This window comes from Amblyomma americanum, chromosome 11, assembly GCF_052857255.1.
Source record: "Amblyomma americanum isolate KBUSLIRL-KWMA chromosome 11, ASM5285725v1, whole genome shotgun sequence".
Classification (NCBI taxonomy): Eukaryota; Metazoa; Arthropoda; class Arachnida; order Ixodida; family Ixodidae; genus Amblyomma; species Amblyomma americanum.
This window is the reverse complement of record NC_135507.1, coordinates 7,910,917-7,928,109: the sequence shown is the minus strand read 5'-3', so window position 1 is coordinate 7,928,109 and position 17,193 is coordinate 7,910,917. Positions and strand designations below refer to the sequence as shown.

The 17,193-nt window shown below is 49.8% G+C and overlaps 1 protein-coding gene across 3 annotated transcripts in view; it reads right to left on the bottom strand.

The window, feature by feature from the left end:
• Positions 1 to 17,193, bottom strand: part of LOC144111308 (ephrin-B3-like) — a 669,955-nt gene that overhangs the window by 8,135 nt on the left and 644,627 nt on the right. For all 3 annotated transcript variants that reach the window (XM_077644568.1, XM_077644567.1, XM_077644566.1), the window contains 4 exons: positions 13,379 to 13,520; positions 10,151 to 10,319; positions 1,453 to 1,557; positions 187 to 531 (listed from right to left, as the gene is read on the bottom strand). In XM_077644568.1, coding sequence (XP_077500694.1) covers positions 187 to 531; positions 1,453 to 1,557; positions 10,151 to 10,319; positions 13,379 to 13,520 — 761 coding nt within the window. The remainder of the gene's footprint in view (positions 1 to 186; positions 532 to 1,452; positions 1,558 to 10,150; positions 10,320 to 13,378; positions 13,521 to 17,193) is intronic.

Sequence of the window (17,193 nt, the reverse complement as noted above, 5' to 3'; positions counted from 1 at the left end):
AATGATGTCATGAAAGCCAGTTGATGCCATTGGCTGGAAGGCCTCTTTACAGAGGTACTTGCCACTTCGTTCTTATATCCGACTATAGTGTACGACTCTATGTGAGAAGCTCGCAGCCGCTGAGCAATCGCGAATCAGTACAACACGCAGAGCGAGTGGGCGCCTGCGACGCGAAAAGGCACCCACCGGCGGTCTTCTTGGAAGACTGCTTCCCGTCGGCCACAGGCACATCGTACGTCTTGATGGGTGGCCTGTTGGGCGGCGGTCGTGGCGGGAACACGGGCCAGCGCCGGGGCGGGGGCATCACCGGGTCTTCGCCCGGCAGCGGTGCCGGTACGGCCGTCGGTTGGAGCCACGGTGCCCGAGGCCTTGCCGGGGGGAGCGCGGGCCGCGTCGCGTTGCTGCCGGCGCCACTTGGCCATGGCCGTCGCCGGTCCGAGGGCAGAAGGTCGTCGCGTGGCACCGACGAGGGCACGGCTGGCGGCAGCGCAGTGCTCGTAGATGTCGACCGCGGCCGGGAGGTCGTCGCGCCTGCGGGCACAAGACCATGGCTCAGCGCTTCGTTCGCTCTCGAGGGCCAGCATGCTATGGGCTAGGCTGGCGGACGCGCATAGACGGCCCACGTGTAGGCGCTTACGGCGAACTTTCCAGTTGCTTTCACTTGGTCACCGAGACCTACTGGACATTTATTCGCAAACTGTGTACGCTCGCACTTATTAGCACGTTTAAATACAGTTTCTTTCCTCTAACTATACGAGGTATGCTCTGAAGCCATAGTGACCTCCAAATTGGCGTACATGGAGCACGGCAAAAGGCTTAACTCATGTCTGATCATCATATCGCCACTTGGCACGGCATGCACCGCTGTAGCTCTGCGTCATACAACAGGATGAGGCCTGTAACGTCCCATGAATACACCGCCTATACCGAGTGTTTCAAATTACTTATTCTATAAGGATTTTATACTGCGAAAGCCGTGCTACAGCACCCTCCCCCACCCCCTTCCCCTTCGCCGCGAATCTGATGTCTGTTGAAGTGAAGCCTCCATCCCAACAGCCCTACGGCCACCTTCCGCTGGAAACACCACCCACCCATCGACAGCTGCGATCCACCTCCCACCTCTGCCCATCTTCACCCTCCAGAAGCGCTATCCACCACCCACCCAACTCTACATTAATTTACTCTCCACAACGCCTCCATCCACTAATTTCGTAGTTAATAGATGGCCTCGGACATGAATTCTGAGTTAACCAGACGCACTCAGGTGATCGCATTACATGCAAACCACTACAACAAAGACTAGGGCACGTATACTGAAAGATCTGTGCACTTAAACAAGCAAGCCCATAGCACAGACGGCCAGGTTTCTAGTCGAGGCTGCAGTGGTCTAAAATGCACGCACCAATAAATAACGCATCACAGACAGATACGAAAAATCAGGGAAGTACTCACTCTTGCTAGGGTCGCAGCAGACCTTGAAGATGACCTTCATGTTGTGGGTGGCACACCGTCCGCCGATGCGCTGGTTCAGGCCCTCTATGTTTCCCGTCGAGGTGGCTGCATGGGAACGAAGGCGGTGACGTCAGAGGAAGACAGGAAATGCTGTGAAAAAATATACCGCAGGCAAGACGTCCCGAAGGCGTGAGGTCGGGACGCCTATATCTATATACAGTCCCAACTGTCAGAAGCTGGTGCGCTGTTTTGTAGCGAAAGCTACATTGGCCAGGAACTTGCAATTTTGCTGTAGCACTCCTGAGGAGGAGGCACACAGCCGTTGCCTAGCAACGGCTGCAGCTGGCGGACGCCGCTAGGCTGCCTCGATGCCAGGGCCGCCATATTGAATCACAACTCGCCTCTCCCATGTACCACGCTCGACTGGTAGCCCAGTGTAGCTCTCGCTGCAAAAGGCCGTTCAAGTTAAAGCACTTTGAAGCGCGCCGAGGGCATGAACGGCGCCGTTACAAACGCTAGCGTCGCTGATCCCGTGTGATTCAATATGGCGGCGCCGCTGAAGTATCTACCCCGAAGCTGGCATTGAGGTACCCTAGACGCCGCGCGCTCGCCGTGCCATCTGGCATAACGTCACACCGCGCGCGTGGCCACCCTTACCCGCCCTTACGAGCTTAACCGCTAACCAACGTATTCAGTGGCGCTATCTATGAGAGCCACTGAAACCCCCGCACACTAACTGAATAAAAAACCTTTGTGGAGGCTGGGAATCAAATCAGGGCGTTTCGACTTTGAGGCGGCGACGCTACCAGTCCGCCATGACGGCTCAGGGTTTCATCATAAATAAAGGCGCATCTAGTGGATGCATGGGTTTCATATATTAACTCTTCCGATCTAGAAGTCGCCGCGCTTTCGGTACGTATATACTGGCCTAACAGAGCTAGGCCATCAACATTTTTCTTTTTTACCGCGGTCGCACCGCGACCCATGGGATGAGGCTAGCGAACCTGCTCACGGAGGTCTGTGGTATCGCGAAGCGGTATCAAAGCCGCGTGACCACATCGCCTCGTTCGTGCTCTCTCCGTTTTCCCTTGCCCACTGTGATAATGTGGCTTACCAAAGCGCGTTGCGCCAGCCACCGGCGAGCATTTTCTTCGTTTCCGTTGTGACGGAATAAAGACGTCCTGTCTGAGCTGTGCTGCTCCTTTAGCTGTCTAGCTTCAAACACGACACAATGGGGACGAGGAAGTCGAGCCTGCGCCGGTGTTACACCCGCTGAAGACTTTCGTCACAAGAGCAAGACCTGCAGCATCCACAACAGCGGGAACGCCATCGCCATGATCACTTTTGGGCAGGTTGGACATTTTGATGATTCTACGACTGATTGGGTTTCTTATGAATAGCGATATTAGAAGCTTATCTGCGTGCTATCAAGGTTCCGGAAGACTTCCGGAAGGTTATGGAAGTTTGATCGGTCCGAAAACTTACGCCCTCCTCAAGTCACTGACTGTTACGGATAATTTTGAAAGAAGTTAGGACGGCGCTAAAACGACAAAGACTAAGAGGCACGAACACAACAGGACGGGCGCCAACGGATAAGTCGTCGTCTGAACCGTATGCAACGCTTGTAACGCAACTATATACGCAATCACTTGTCTCCGAAGCCGTCATTCATTAGCGAAAGAGCAAAATTTCACCGCCAGTCACAGAAAGAAACAAACCATAACGGAGTTCGTGGCCGAGATAAGATGCCTTGCTCAGACATGCGATTTCAGCGCAGTTTTTGGATCAGTCACTGCGCGACCGGTTTGTGTGTGGCTTGCAGCGCGTAGACATCCAGCGGCATTTGTTTGCCGAAGACAATGCCCTCACTTTCCAAAAAGCTATCGAGCGTGCGTTATCTTGGGAAGCAGCAGTGCGAAATGCGACAAAGTGCACGAAAGGAATGCTGACATACATAAAATGCCCAGTTCAAGGTCAAAGCTGTCAAGGTCAAGGCTGTGCTATCGCTGTGGCTCGCCAAAGCACGGAGCTTCAACCTGTCCACTTTCGCAAGCAACTTGTTATAAGTGCAAAACAAAAATAGCAGTGGCTTAGCTCGGCTATGCCAGGATATACGTAGCGTGATCGACGCTGAGCCGCTGAGCAGCAATTTCGCTCTCATTCTCCATGGCTACACCACACTGGCAAACGCCCCGCTATATGCATACCCCTACTGATACCTCTGCGCAAGCGCACAAAATGAGAGGCGCTATCAATCTGCTCCGGTGCAGCGTCAGACTTGGCTACTGCGCAACGCAGGCGCACAGCTGGGCACGCGCCGGCGCCAGTGCGTCTGCCGCGGCTATGAAGTCACTCCTCTGGAATGCGCAGACCGGCGAGGCGCGCGCGGCGCGGCGGATGGGTGGATAAGCCTGAACCCTTTAAATCGGCCGGTGAAGCCACCTAACCATGACTTGTGAAATTTTACTCTTGTCTTGATTTTAGCCACCAATCGGATAACCTTCGCTAGGTTACATCTACCCGCTTAAAATCTGCTTTCCCTTTACTGTCCTTAAACGCCAATCCCTTGGATAAATCAGCCCCGCTTCTTTCCACTGCAGGGTGTCGAGCTTACCAGCGGGTAGAAATGGATGAACGGTCGAAAGAATACATGACGCTAAACACACACAAAAGGGTGTGCGTCGTCAAGCGCCACGCATTTGGCGTAGCTTCCGCTCCTGCAATTTTTCAAAAGATGATGGATAACATGCTGAAAAGACTCGAAGGGGTTGCATGTTACATTGATGACATCCTCGTAACGGGGAAATACTGATGAAGAGCACCTGCGTAACCTCAAACCTGTTCTGAACCGCTTGTCGGAAAGAGGCGTTAAGGTGAACTCAGCTAAATGTCAGTTATTTAAAGGCCAGCTATAATACCTTGGTGACATTGTAAACGCTAATGCACCGAGGCCAAATGACAAGCATCAGTTGGCCTCTGCTTGGCCTAGTTAACTACTATGGAAAATTTATTCCAAACCTGACAAGTGTAATCGCCCCCGCTTAAACGGCTTTTACGTAGTGACATATCCTGGGTGTGGAGCAGTGAGTGCGATGACGCCTTTCTTGAAGTTAAGAAGCTGCTGTCCATACCACCCGTGCTTATCCACTACGAGCCCGGATTGCCACTACAACCGTCTTGCGACGCATCGGGCATGCGGCGTCGGAGCCGTGCTCTCACGCCCAACCAAATGGTATGTGCAACTGTGTACGCATCAAGAACTTGGAATAAGGCAGAGGCTGGCTACAGCCAAACTGAGGAAGAGGCACTCGGCCTAATTTTCGCTGCGAAAAAGTTTCACTACTATCTTTATGGCCGTGTCTTCACACTCGTGAGCGATTATAAACCATTGTCCACTTTTCTCGGGCTGAAAACAGGCATTCCTACGATAGCTGCAGCGAGATTGCAGCGTTGGGCAGTCTTGCTATCGGCATACAACTACACGCTGAAGTCATCAGAAGAAAACGCTGACTCAGATCGCCTTTCGCGACTGCCGCTGCATGACATTGATGACAAAGCACCGGAAGATAACTTCTACGGCGTTCCGACTCGCTTCCAGTAAACTGGACGTAACACGCGAGACCAGTCGTGACCCTGTGCTCAAAGCAGTCATGCAGTACGTTTTGAGCGGCTGGCCGAATCGCTCCGAATGACAAACTCGAGCCATTTTTCTACAGACGCTTAAAGGTGTCTTTGCAGCAAGGATGCCTGGTATTGGGAACTCGTGTCATTCCTGAGCGCTTCCGGTCGTTCATGCTTGAGGAGCTGCAACAGAGCTAGCTAAGGTGGGAGTAAAGCTAAAAGGGAAAAGATGCAAACCCAAGAGTTGGTGGGATGAGGAGGTCAAGAGGGCAATAGAAAAGCGCAAGGAAGCATCCAGGGAACACAGATATTCCAAGAAGAGGGGGGAACCAAAACCCGAAGTAGACAGAAAATGGGATACCTTCATAAAGTGTAGAAGGGACGCATCCTATTTGATTAATGAGAAAATTAGAAGAAAGGGTGCCCAATGGATGTCAAAAGTAGATAAAAAGGATAGAAAAGCAGCCCAAAAATTCTGGAAACATCTAAATGCAATGAGTAATAAAACTAGGCTAGAACAAAGGTTTATTGTTACAGATGAGGGTATTCGACTAGAAGGGGATGAAGCAATAAAACACATAGGAACAAGGATGACGGAAAAATTTTCAGCAAAGCACGTGGTACATAATTTATCGAAGGAGGATAGACCGGTTATAGCAATAGCTTCACTTGAGCAAGGAGAGTGGGAAAGGGCAGAGAAGAAGGTTCCTAGTGGCACATCAACAGGACCAGATGGTATCCCGATTATGTTGATAAAGAAGTTAGGACCAAAATCCAAGCAAACATTAATACAGGTAGTGAACAAAATGATAGTGGATGAGAAAGTCCCCGATGAATGGCGATTACGTAGAATGAACATGATATATAAGGGAAAGGGGGACAAAGCAGACGTAAGTAACTATCGCCCCATAACAGTGACGTCTGTGGTTTACAGGGTGGTGATGCAAATTATAAAGGATAGACTGCAGGCTTGGGTGGAGAACGAGGGGATGCTAGGGGAACTACAGAATGGGTTCCGGAAACAAAGGAGGTTGGAGGACAATCTATTTTCATTGACACAGTGTATAGAAATTGCGGAAAAGGAACATAGGCCCTTATTGCTAGCATTTCTGGATATTAGGGGAACCTATGACAACGTTACTCAGGAGCATTTGTGGGACATATTGGGCACATTGGATGTGGAAAATGGAGTAATTAATCTTTTAAAAGATATATATAGAGGTAACAGAGTGCTCATAAAATGGGAAAAAAATGTATCAGGGCCTGTAGAGATACAGCGGGGGCTTAGACAAGGATGTCCTCTGTCCCCTTTGTTGTTCATGTTGTACCTGCAAGGTTTGGAGGCCAAGCTAGAGGGGAGCGGACTAGGTTTCAACCTATCTTTTTTCAAGCAAGGGGAATTGATTAAACAGACATTACCGGGACTAATATATGCGGACGATATAGTGATAATGGCTGACAACAAGGAAGACCTGCAGAAGTTGTTAGACATATGCAGTACAGAGGGAGATAGATTAGGCTTCAAGTATAGTAAGGAAAAATCTGCAGTCATGACATTTAATGAAGAGGGCGGCGAGCATAAAATACAGGAGTTCATGCTAAAGGTAGTGAATGAGTACAAGTATCTTGGGGTGTGGATAAATAACAGTGTTGAGTATCTGACAGAGCATGAAAAATATGTAATGAATAAAGCTAGTAGGAATGCAGCTGTCATGAAAAATAGGGCACTGTGGAATTACAATAGGTATGAGGTGGTAAGAGGGATCTGGAAAGGGGTGATGGTCCCTAGCCTGACCTTCGGGAATGCGGTCCTGTGTATGAGGCCAGATGTTCAAGCAAGGCTGGAAATTAGGCAACGGGGAGTAGGGAGGTTAGCTTTGGGAGCACATGGCAATACACCAAATCAGGGGGTACAGGGCGATATGGGATGGGCGTCTTTCGAGAGCAGAGAGGCTAGCAGTAAGATAGCATTTGAGGAACGATTGAGAAGGATGGAGGAAAAGCGGTGGGCTAGGAAAGTTTTCAGATACCTGTATATAAAGAATGTTGACACGAAATGGAGAAAGCGAACTAGAAAATTGACAAGCAAATATCTGGACAGCAGTAAGGGGGCAAATCAGCAATTATCGGTTAAGAAAAAGGTTAAAGGAACAGAGAGAGCTTTGTGGAAAACAGGGATGCTGACGAAATCGGCACTAGAAACATACCGGACCTTTAAACAGGAAATTGTCAAAGAAAATATCTATGATAATTGTAGGGGAAGTTCTTTGTTGTTTGAGGCCAGGACTGGAGTTTTGCGGACTAAGAAGTATAGAGTCAGGTACCAGGAGATAGACACTTTGTGCATTGCGTGCGGAGAGGAGGAGGAAACGGCTGAACACTTGATACTTTTCTGTAAAGGGCTTCACCCTACAGTGGAAGGCAGCGGGGCTGAGTTACCCAAGGCATTGGGGTTTAGGGATAGTGAAGGGAAAGTGGATTTTAAGAGGTTAGAAGTAACCAAGCGAAGGTTATCTGATTGGTGGCTAAAAGCAAGACAGGAGTAAAATTTCACAAGACATGGCTAGGTGGCTTGAGCCACCGCCCGATGTAAAGGGTTCAGCCGTATCCATCCATCCATCCATCCATCCATCCATCCATCCATCTTGGAATCGTCAGGCCGAATGAGTTGGCCAGAAGTTGCGTGTGATGGCGAACAATTAACAATGACATCAAACAAAAAGTGAGTTCATGTCAATCAAGCCAGTCGCAGCGGAACATGCCGTGCTTTGCTCTGCTTCATTCATGGGCGTGGCCTAGCTGGCCTTGGGAGTGAGTTCATATCGACTTCGCAGGCCCATCCAAAAGTTCAATGCTCTTGATAGTGACAGACGCTCATTCTAAGTGGCCAGAAGTGTGCGAAATGAAAGATACATCCGTAGAGAAACCCATTGACCATCTTCATGAACTTTTCTATCGTTTCGGTTCTCAGAGACGCTTGTATCTGATAACGGTCCACAATTCATATCGGACGCGTTCTGAAATTACATGCGCAGCATTGACACCCGTCATGCCCGCGCAGCGCCGTATCATCCAAGCAGCAACGGAAAGGCTGAGCGCTGCTTTGTGCAATCACTCAAAGCAGCGTTGCGTAAGAACCCGTCCGTACCACTGCATTCAGCTATTGCTGACTTTCTTTTGGCGTATCGCAACAACCCTCATACAATCATCGGTGAAGTTCCTGCGTTCCTCCTACTTGGCAGCCTTCTTCGTATAATGTTAAATGTTGTCAAGCTTCAATCCAATCAAAAGTCCAATAAATAAATAAACAGTGCCTGCTGAGCAGTTTGACCAAACCTTAAGGCGCAATTCATGCCATCGCAGAGAGCGACTCTTTAAAGTTGGTGATAGTGTAACGGTCAGGAACTTCACACGCGGGGGATGATCGTTTTCAGGTTCGATTCTCGCGCAAACTGGTCCGGTGTCATACCGCTTGTGTGTCGCAACTCCTCGAGGTGTGTTTCCGCGGGTTCGCCACAAGACCCACATCGTCCGAGTGGCTCCGGAAGAAGACACATCTGCTCCTCTGGCGCCATGATTTTAACCTGAATAGCAACCGAAGGCCTGCCGGTCTCCCCGTCAACAGGCCGGGGCGCAAGCCCGCCATTCGGATACAGAGCTCGCAGAACGGCGATACCCAATTCGGGAGAGGAGACCACCCGACCGCTATGTACTGTGTGTGAACAGGACTTTCTTGCGACCTTTGTAAGTAAGTGCGGAGGTATGTGGCATCGCCAGGCGCTATCTCAAAGCCGCGTGAACACGTCGCCACGGTCACGCTCTCTCCGTTTTTCGTTGCCCACTGTGATCATGTGGCTTAATAAAGTGCGTTGCGCCAGCCATCACCACGCATTTTCGTTGTTTCCGGGAATAAAACTGTCCCGTCTCGGCTATGCTGCCTCAGTTGTCTAGCTGCAAACACAAGGTCCACCGGTCAGCGAGTCTTGGGCATCATTAGAAGTGGCAAGCCAGCAAAGGGGATACCCGAATCAGGACGGAAGTCACGTGCAATTGGAACCTAGAAGAATGCACCCCACGGCTACAGGCGTGGGGTGCATTAGCCCAAAGAACGGTAGAAGATATTAGGTGAGTACACAGCGGCTCACGCCGCTCTCAGTTAAAGTCCCCTAGTTTCCAGAAGTGCCACGAGGTGGCTGTTCGCTCGGCGGCCTGGGCCATGGTGAGAGGCGATGCTTTTCTATGGGGAATGCACGCTTTGTGAACGCCATTTTCCCGAAACCTGTTGCCAATGAAAAGAAAACTCCTTTGCCGCTGTGTTTCTATACCGCTTCGTTGCTAGCTGCAGTTTTGTGAAGCAGAGGCTTCGCGCTGATTTATTTGAAGGCGATGAGTTCTGGCGTTTTTTTTTAACCTGCTACACGAATAAGTGCCGCACTCAGCTAGGTTAAAGTGCAATGACGATGCTGCTGGCGACAGCGCAAGGTACAGTTCTTGCTATGCGAACGGCTTTTGCGAAGTAAACGAACCGTGCGATATCTGCCTGGTTGCTATCGCAACGAGATAGTTCATTTATGTTTTCTTTCTTCCGGCGAAGTTTCACCGCTTCGACACTAACGCTGCGATCAGCGGCCCGGTTCGGATGACGCGGCTGGTACTTTATCTGGTCGCTCGCGGCCAGTGAGTCGCCCGCACAGTGTCCTCACCTATATTTCGTACACCGTGGGTGGCCCAAAAGTATACTCCGACTATTCTGTTTCCGTCCATTGCGTTCGAACCTCTTGGCATTTCCGTGTGGGTACTTAAACGTCGACAGAAGTACATCGATTCCGATAATGTGAGCCAATCAGTTACCTACCGCCAAATATGTGAGGCTCGCTTCCCCTTCCAGCGGTACCACCGTAAGCACGGCGACACGTTAGTCATTACTGAGCGCGATCGACACACATAGCTGATGCACAGGGTGTGAGGTGGTATGCAAGCGCAGAGCTTCCCTCGTCCGCTGGTTTTCAAACAAGGCACGCATTCAGCCGCCACTCTAACGATGGCGTTAAGCGCCAGAGGGCAGAAGTATACTCACAGATGAAGTAGTAGTCCTGTCCCGGTCTGAACTCTAGCCCCCCCGGCTGGGGCGTGAAGGAGCGGAAGGTGATCGTGAAGTACATTAACTGGTGGGGCTTGTCGCAGACGGCGATGATGCGAGGCGTCGGGTTAGTGATGCGGCACGAATCGTACTCTTCCTTGGACACCTGCACAGCAAAGGAAACATAAGCACTTTCGACGAAAATTACACACGGGGTAACAGGGCACAAGAATCCTGTCTTCATGAATAAAAAGAACAAGATAAAGAACAGTACCGTAAAGTGGCTCCTTTTCATTTATTACAAAAACAAAAAGGCCAAATAAACCAGCACATTCTCGCTTGCTGTAAAGTAGAATCCTTTCTAGCTAGTCTCATTCTACTACGCTTGAGCCGCAAACGAAGCTGATAGTTATATTACCAGCCGCCGAATCGAGACCAGACTTCTAAAGACGAAATTCAAGCTCGTGTTTTTTTTTTTATTCGGATATAGTGGGATAATGTGACCGCTGACAACCATGGCGTCTATGAGCCTAAGTCGCTTTCCGTGCGTTCTAGAGGCTTTCGTCCATGACAGTACATATTGCACATAGTCGGATACCAGTAAAGAAAAAGGCGGCTTTTCACCGTCAAGCGGCCCCTTCCAACCAATGGCTTGGGCCGATGATCTTGAGCCTGCTAGTGTGACATGGGATAGTCTCCTCCCTGCATTCTGGGGGATAGTCACCTCCCTGCTTTGCCACGCTGCTCCCTGCAATGTCACTCTCATGTTCATGAGGACCGGGCGACGCCGTTGGCTGGAAGGGGTCCTTTCACGGGAAAAACCTGCTTTTTTCTTGACTTGTATCCGGCTATGTAACCATGGGGGAGTGCGACAAGACAAAGCAGTAAGAATGGACCCGACAAGTGTAACTTCAGACAACGTTAGTAGCTTAACGTCAGGACCGGTATCACAATACAGCGATTTATATGTTCTCGTCCGATTCTATGCTATCCCTATCACTCGTATTGCCAGGAATTGGGGACACACGCTTCTAGTTCCCTTGGCCGCCGCCACGTGTCGCATGGCTTTGGACAAATAAAAATAGCGCGCTGACATCATCCGTGACGTAAGAACGAAAATGACCGATTGTCTGCACAACAGAACGTGATTCATCGCTAGGCTTAGCGGTACATAGCGAGGCGCTGTCCCGAACTCCTGGTAATGCGCCACACCGAGTCAGTGGTGGCGGAGATGTGATTTTGCCATAGCCATTGACGATGAATGAAAAGAATCAGGACGTATAGAAAGATGAAAACAGTACAGTTTTGTCATCCTGGTTCTGATTGATTGATTGAAATTTTATTGAAACAATGACAATTATCGAGGTCTTGGGTAGTCCGCCTATTCCGGCAGCCCCTTGGTCTGCTTCACAGCGTGAGCCCTGCGAACCAGTTCACTTTGCTGGTCGGGGTCCTCGCTGCGCATAATGGCCTCCCACTCCTTTAGATTGGGATTAGAAAGTCTGCCAATATCGGGATTGCACTGGCATGCCCACACCATGTGAAAAGGCGTAGCTATTTCTCCACAGTGTGGGCACTGTAGTTTGTAACTAATGCAGTTTAAGTGGTGCTGCGAGAGTATGTTTATAGTTGTATATTTTAACGGATGCAGACTGCAGCGCAGCCAGGACAGCAGGGGAGTTTTTAAGGAGCTAAATCTTGTAGGCAAGCTATACGGGCCCAGTCTAAATTTGTTTCGCACTCCCTCACAGAGCGCAGTTTTCTCCACGAACATTAGCCGCGATACGAGTAATAATCTATTTACTCGTAATTACGCATCAGATCTTGAGTCCCGACTCCATTAAACGGTGCCGGAGCGCAAGGCAAGGCTGTGTGGACGTGAATAATGAAGACAGTCTCCGATGTCCATTTTTCCTCATACAAGAGCGGTCTTATACACAGGCCCCAAAACGCGAGTACATATACTATAAAGAAAGGCTGCACGGCAACACGATAAAAGATAGAAAATAAATCTTGCGGACAAAGCAAATCCAAGGCGAATGGCCGCAATAAAACGAAAAAGTGCAAACGGGAAAGAGATAAAGACACAGCCAGAAGGCATATGATAACCTATGAGCGCGCTAAGCGACCAGATAGCAAAATAAACGCGAAGCGTTTGCTGGCGGAGAAGTTATAAATGGATAATCTTTTAAAAGATCGCTCTGTTCTTCTCTTATTTTCCTCTCCCCGAATCTGCGGCCTTCGCCATCTAATGCATGCAACGCGCGCGGTTGCACGCACGCGGAGGGAGGCGGCGTTTAATTTAAGCGGGCAACGATGCTTTGCGCAATGCGGAAATCGGGAAGGGCGGCTAAGTGATTGCTTTTAGGCATCGCCGCGGCGCGCGAGCGCAATCTGGCCGATGATTAATAAGCGACGTAAGCGGACGATTCGCGGCTGGCACAAAGTTAATGGCGAAGAGGTAGAGGGGGTTAGAACTGCGCAACAAGCGCGCTCTCTCCCCTGTTAAAAAGTATAACGGGCCGACGTTCCAGCTTCGTTAATCTTGACAAGGGGGCTCTTTAGAGCGATGGCTGCGCGAGGGACATTTGACGGGGTTATATCGGTGCACACCGGCACCGTCGGGGTAGTATGTCGTAACCTAAAACTCTTCTGCCTCAGAAAGGACTGCGATCAAGCATGGACTTGAGCGGTTAGGTGCAATTTAGGCACCTCGGGCCCTGTGTATCTAGGAAGGAAAGTTAATGGACAGATTTGTAGGGCAGCAGACTAAATAGCCACCTACCACAACATCGGCCAGCATTAATCCATGTATTAATCTACGTAGTAATAAATGTACAGAAGACTCTCGCTGATATGAACTCGCTTAATTCGAACAGCCGGTTTATTCGAAGTAGCGTTTTGATCCCGTCAACATCAAGCGTGCTTTTAACAATGCAGCCCTTAGTTTCGAACCAATTTGCTGCCCCCTTCCAGTTCGAATTACCGAGCCAGTAATGCGTGTCTAATTGATCCACGTATGGATCGCCCAGGACAATGCGCGCATGGATTAACTTTTAGCATAACTACAAGGACCAGACCGCTAAGCGAGGTAAACAAAACCCGCCGCCGAATGCCACATCCGGAGCCTCCAGCGGCATTACACACAGTGATTATGGATTGACTCGAGACCAAGAAGAGTCGAGGTAGCAGGCGGCGCCTGGACACCGGCACACAGGAACTCACGTTGTAGATGATGTACTGCTCGACGTCCTCTTCCTGGGTGCCCGTCCTGTAGACGGGGCAGATGATGTTCACCTGGTCGTACTCGAACGGGATGTTGCCCTTGTTCACGTCGATTATGTGGTCCGTGTTGTCGATGCGGAAGCTGCAGAGAGAAAGAACGGGCACAGAGGAATGAGCACGACGCCAAATACACGAATGCAGATGTATACACAAACACGGTATGCGCACATATGCGCTTATTAAAATTCCAAAATAGTCACGCCACTTGGCGGAAACGTTTATGCCTGGACGTTCACGTCCAAATAAACGAAACAGCTGTGTAACGCAGCGAACTCTCGCGAAACGTCTTTTGAGTTAACAAGGCCAGCATTTCTCTTCCTTTGTACCTTTCGTTTGTTATACATAGCGCCGCTGTTTCCCTTGGCTCTTCGCAGAGCTCTTTGAGTAGCAAGGTAGGTAAGACAATTACACAGTCCGCCAAGTTATGTCTAAACAAAAGACATCATAAGGAGTGCGACACGAAATAGTAACGCTTTTACACGTCTCTGCGCGTATCCAAACGTCAGGAGCATCCTACAGAGCACGCAGGGTGACCCGGCGCTTGTATCGCTACCGAAACGGCCGTTTTTGTCAAGTAATGACGTCATCGCACGTCTAAGACCCAACGGCATACAGCGAACCGGGCGGGGTTTACTAGGGACTTCAGAGCCCTACGCCCGATACACGGCTGCAGTCGTGAATCACAGGACGAAGAACTTCGAAGGCGCAAAAGAAAAAAAAAAGAAAAAAAAAGGGGGGGGGGGGAGACAAACGCGAGAAGAGGGTGTAAAAACCGCACTAGCTACACGACAAGATGTGGCACTCGTCCAAAGTCTGATGGGAAACGCGCAAACCAAAGCTACACTCAGTTGGGGCAGCGTAGGCGGGGTGGGCCAACGTTGGGGTGAGCGTGGTGGTGGTGACAGCGGGGGAGGGGGGGGGGGGGGGAAACGCCACGAAGGAGAAACTGGCGCGTCACTTCTATCGTGCGAGCGTCAAGCGGAAAGGAGGAGGGTTGAACAAGAGAGAGAGAGGGTTGATGCCGCGAGATTCGGCGCGCATGAGTTAGCGAGAAGCGCATATACGCGTTCTGGGGGAGCAGACAGTCGACGAGATGAGACAGGCGAGGGAGGTTATAAAACTGGCGTCGCCCTGTAACCAGGGAGCGGAGGCGCGATAAAGACGGAGGCCCGAAGCATATGAGGGATCAGCCCGAAAGGCCCGTAGCGAAGCGCAGAGGCGGAGAAGCCGGAGAGAAATCATGCAAAACGGAAACGCACGAGGCCTTAGCAAGCAAGGGCGGAACCAAAGAATAAAGAAAAAGCACAGAACAAACGCGTTCTTAAGAATGCGACGAAAGAAAACTGAACGGTGAAAGAAACGTAAAGGAATAGGAAGAAGATGGGAGGAAGCTAGCGGGCGTAGGAAAGCAATAGGAAAGGCATTAAAGAGGGCTCCCCCTCCGCGCACACGAAATCACAGTCAAAATAAGGGGAGGCGAGGGAGCGGTACAGGAAGTGCGTCTTCAGCCGGGAAGCTATATAGCCTTGTCGGAGAGTGATAGACAGCTTTGGGATTCCGTCGAGAGAAAAGAAGAAAAAAACACACCTAAGAACGGATACTGGAAGGAACATCTCGGAAAAAGAAAATGAAGAAGAACCTCGTTGGAGGAAAAATACGGTCCAGGAGGTGCGAAAGTGAAGAAGAACGCCGGAAACGGGGATGGGAATGGATGTTCGGGAGACGTTTACAAAAGGAAAAAAGAAAGTGTCCAGGGCACAATGCAATGGTGCAGGAGGACATGTGTGTGAAAAGAAAAAAAAAATGGAGGAAGAAAAAAGAGTGATTCAGCTGTATATAGTCAGCATAGCGAGTAAGCAACATTGCTGGTAGAGAAACCAAGTTCGCGGAGAAGACAAGGGGGTATGTCGTCGGGAGTGCTCATGCGCCAAAAGAACAACGTCTCATTGCGGGCACGCCCAAGCGCACTGGGAACGCGATTAAACTTAGGCTCCTAAAACGCGCTTAGTTGACGATATAGTTTCTTTCTACCGAACTGAGTCGAGTTGAATATCATTTTTTGTACGATGCAGAGTTGAGTCATGACACCAGTGGGGGCGTATGCATCCACTGTGGTCACAGGCGCCTATAGGCGGATCGTGATGTGGTCGACGCCGACGGCTATAATGCAACCCACTGAGATTCACTATTTATTAACTTATGGTATACTGCCGACGTCATGCGAGAGCACGATGACGTCACTGGGCAATTTCGTATTTAAGAGAAAATAGCGCAAAAGACGGGGACAAGTGAAGAAAACAAGACCAGCGCTAACTCACAACTGAAGGTTTATTCACAGGAGACAAGGCATATAAACAGCGCAACCAAAGAAGATAACAAAGCAAACAAACGTGTAGCTGTGTGGGATCGAGGAAACGAACTTCACTGTCATGCAGTCAAACCGACGGGCTGCTAACGCACAATCTAGTTTTTTTCTTCATATAGAACGGCTCCCTAATCTCCCTAGATAACTGCGTTGGGTGGTTGTACAAAACATCACTGTGATGAAAAGAAGGGATGCAAGATTTGCAGCCTCTGACATGATCAACTAGATTCGTAGGTTTAATAGCGTCCAATGTATTACCATGCTCAGTTAGGCGCGTGTTAATACGACCCGTCTGGCCAATGTATACTTGTCCTCAAGAAAAATGAATTTTATAAACAACTCCTTCAGAGCATGGAACATACTAAGTTTTATGTTAAATTCCCCAGGTACTTTAGGATCCGTTTTGTTTTTCAGCCTGTCTTTCCACCTTAGCACATAACCTTTTAAGTCTTTTAGGAGCTGAAAACACAACCCCTATTTTATACCTGTTCGCCACTTTTTCGCCCGTCTTGCCATCGTGTTGAACTGCAATTTCGTACCATGGACGACGGCGGCTTCCGTGCTATGAGACATATAAGGCTTTCGCTTTAATAATCGTAACACTCTGACGCGACCGTGGACCGCAGTCACGGGACTACGGAGTGACGGCGCATCCAATCATAGTAGGACGTCCTGGAAAAACGCATGTCTCAGAGTCTAGGATAGGAGCTTAAAGACGCCGCACGAGGCACGTGTTGTGGTATTGAGAACGATTGAAACAAACGCAGGAACAGAGATACGGTAGTGCTTCACTCGATGGGTGGAAACAGAAACTAACGGAAAGAACCGCGAAGAAATCACGGAGCTGGGGTAAGCAATGGGGCGATAGAGGCGAAATATTGCGGACTCAGGTAAACAGGCAATGAAATTATTAAACATAAGTTGTCACAAGTAGCATGGAAACTTTTTTTTCATGGATACATCCACAGGAAGGAAAAAGAGGCACAGGAGCAGCAGGAGGCTAACCGCACGGGAAGCAGAGAAAATACGAGCGCCATCGGGGACGACTAGACTCGAATGCCTGAACAACAACAAACGCGACAACGATGTCGAAGCAGCAACGGCGTCTGCACATCTCCAACAATAATAACGAAGTAAGACGCGTGCCAGAAAGAGAAAGACGGGGACGGTATAAGAATGCTGTAAGCTGCAAGCTACGGCACATGTGAGGGCGACGAAAGGAAAAACGAAAAAGACTCCTTCAGCGCGAGCTCACATATGTATGCGACAGCCCCGCTGATATTGGCAACCGCCTCTTTCCCTCCCGCGCCATCCTTATCCCCCTCTCCCCCTACACGCACACACACACACACACACACACACACACACACACACACACTACAACTGCCCT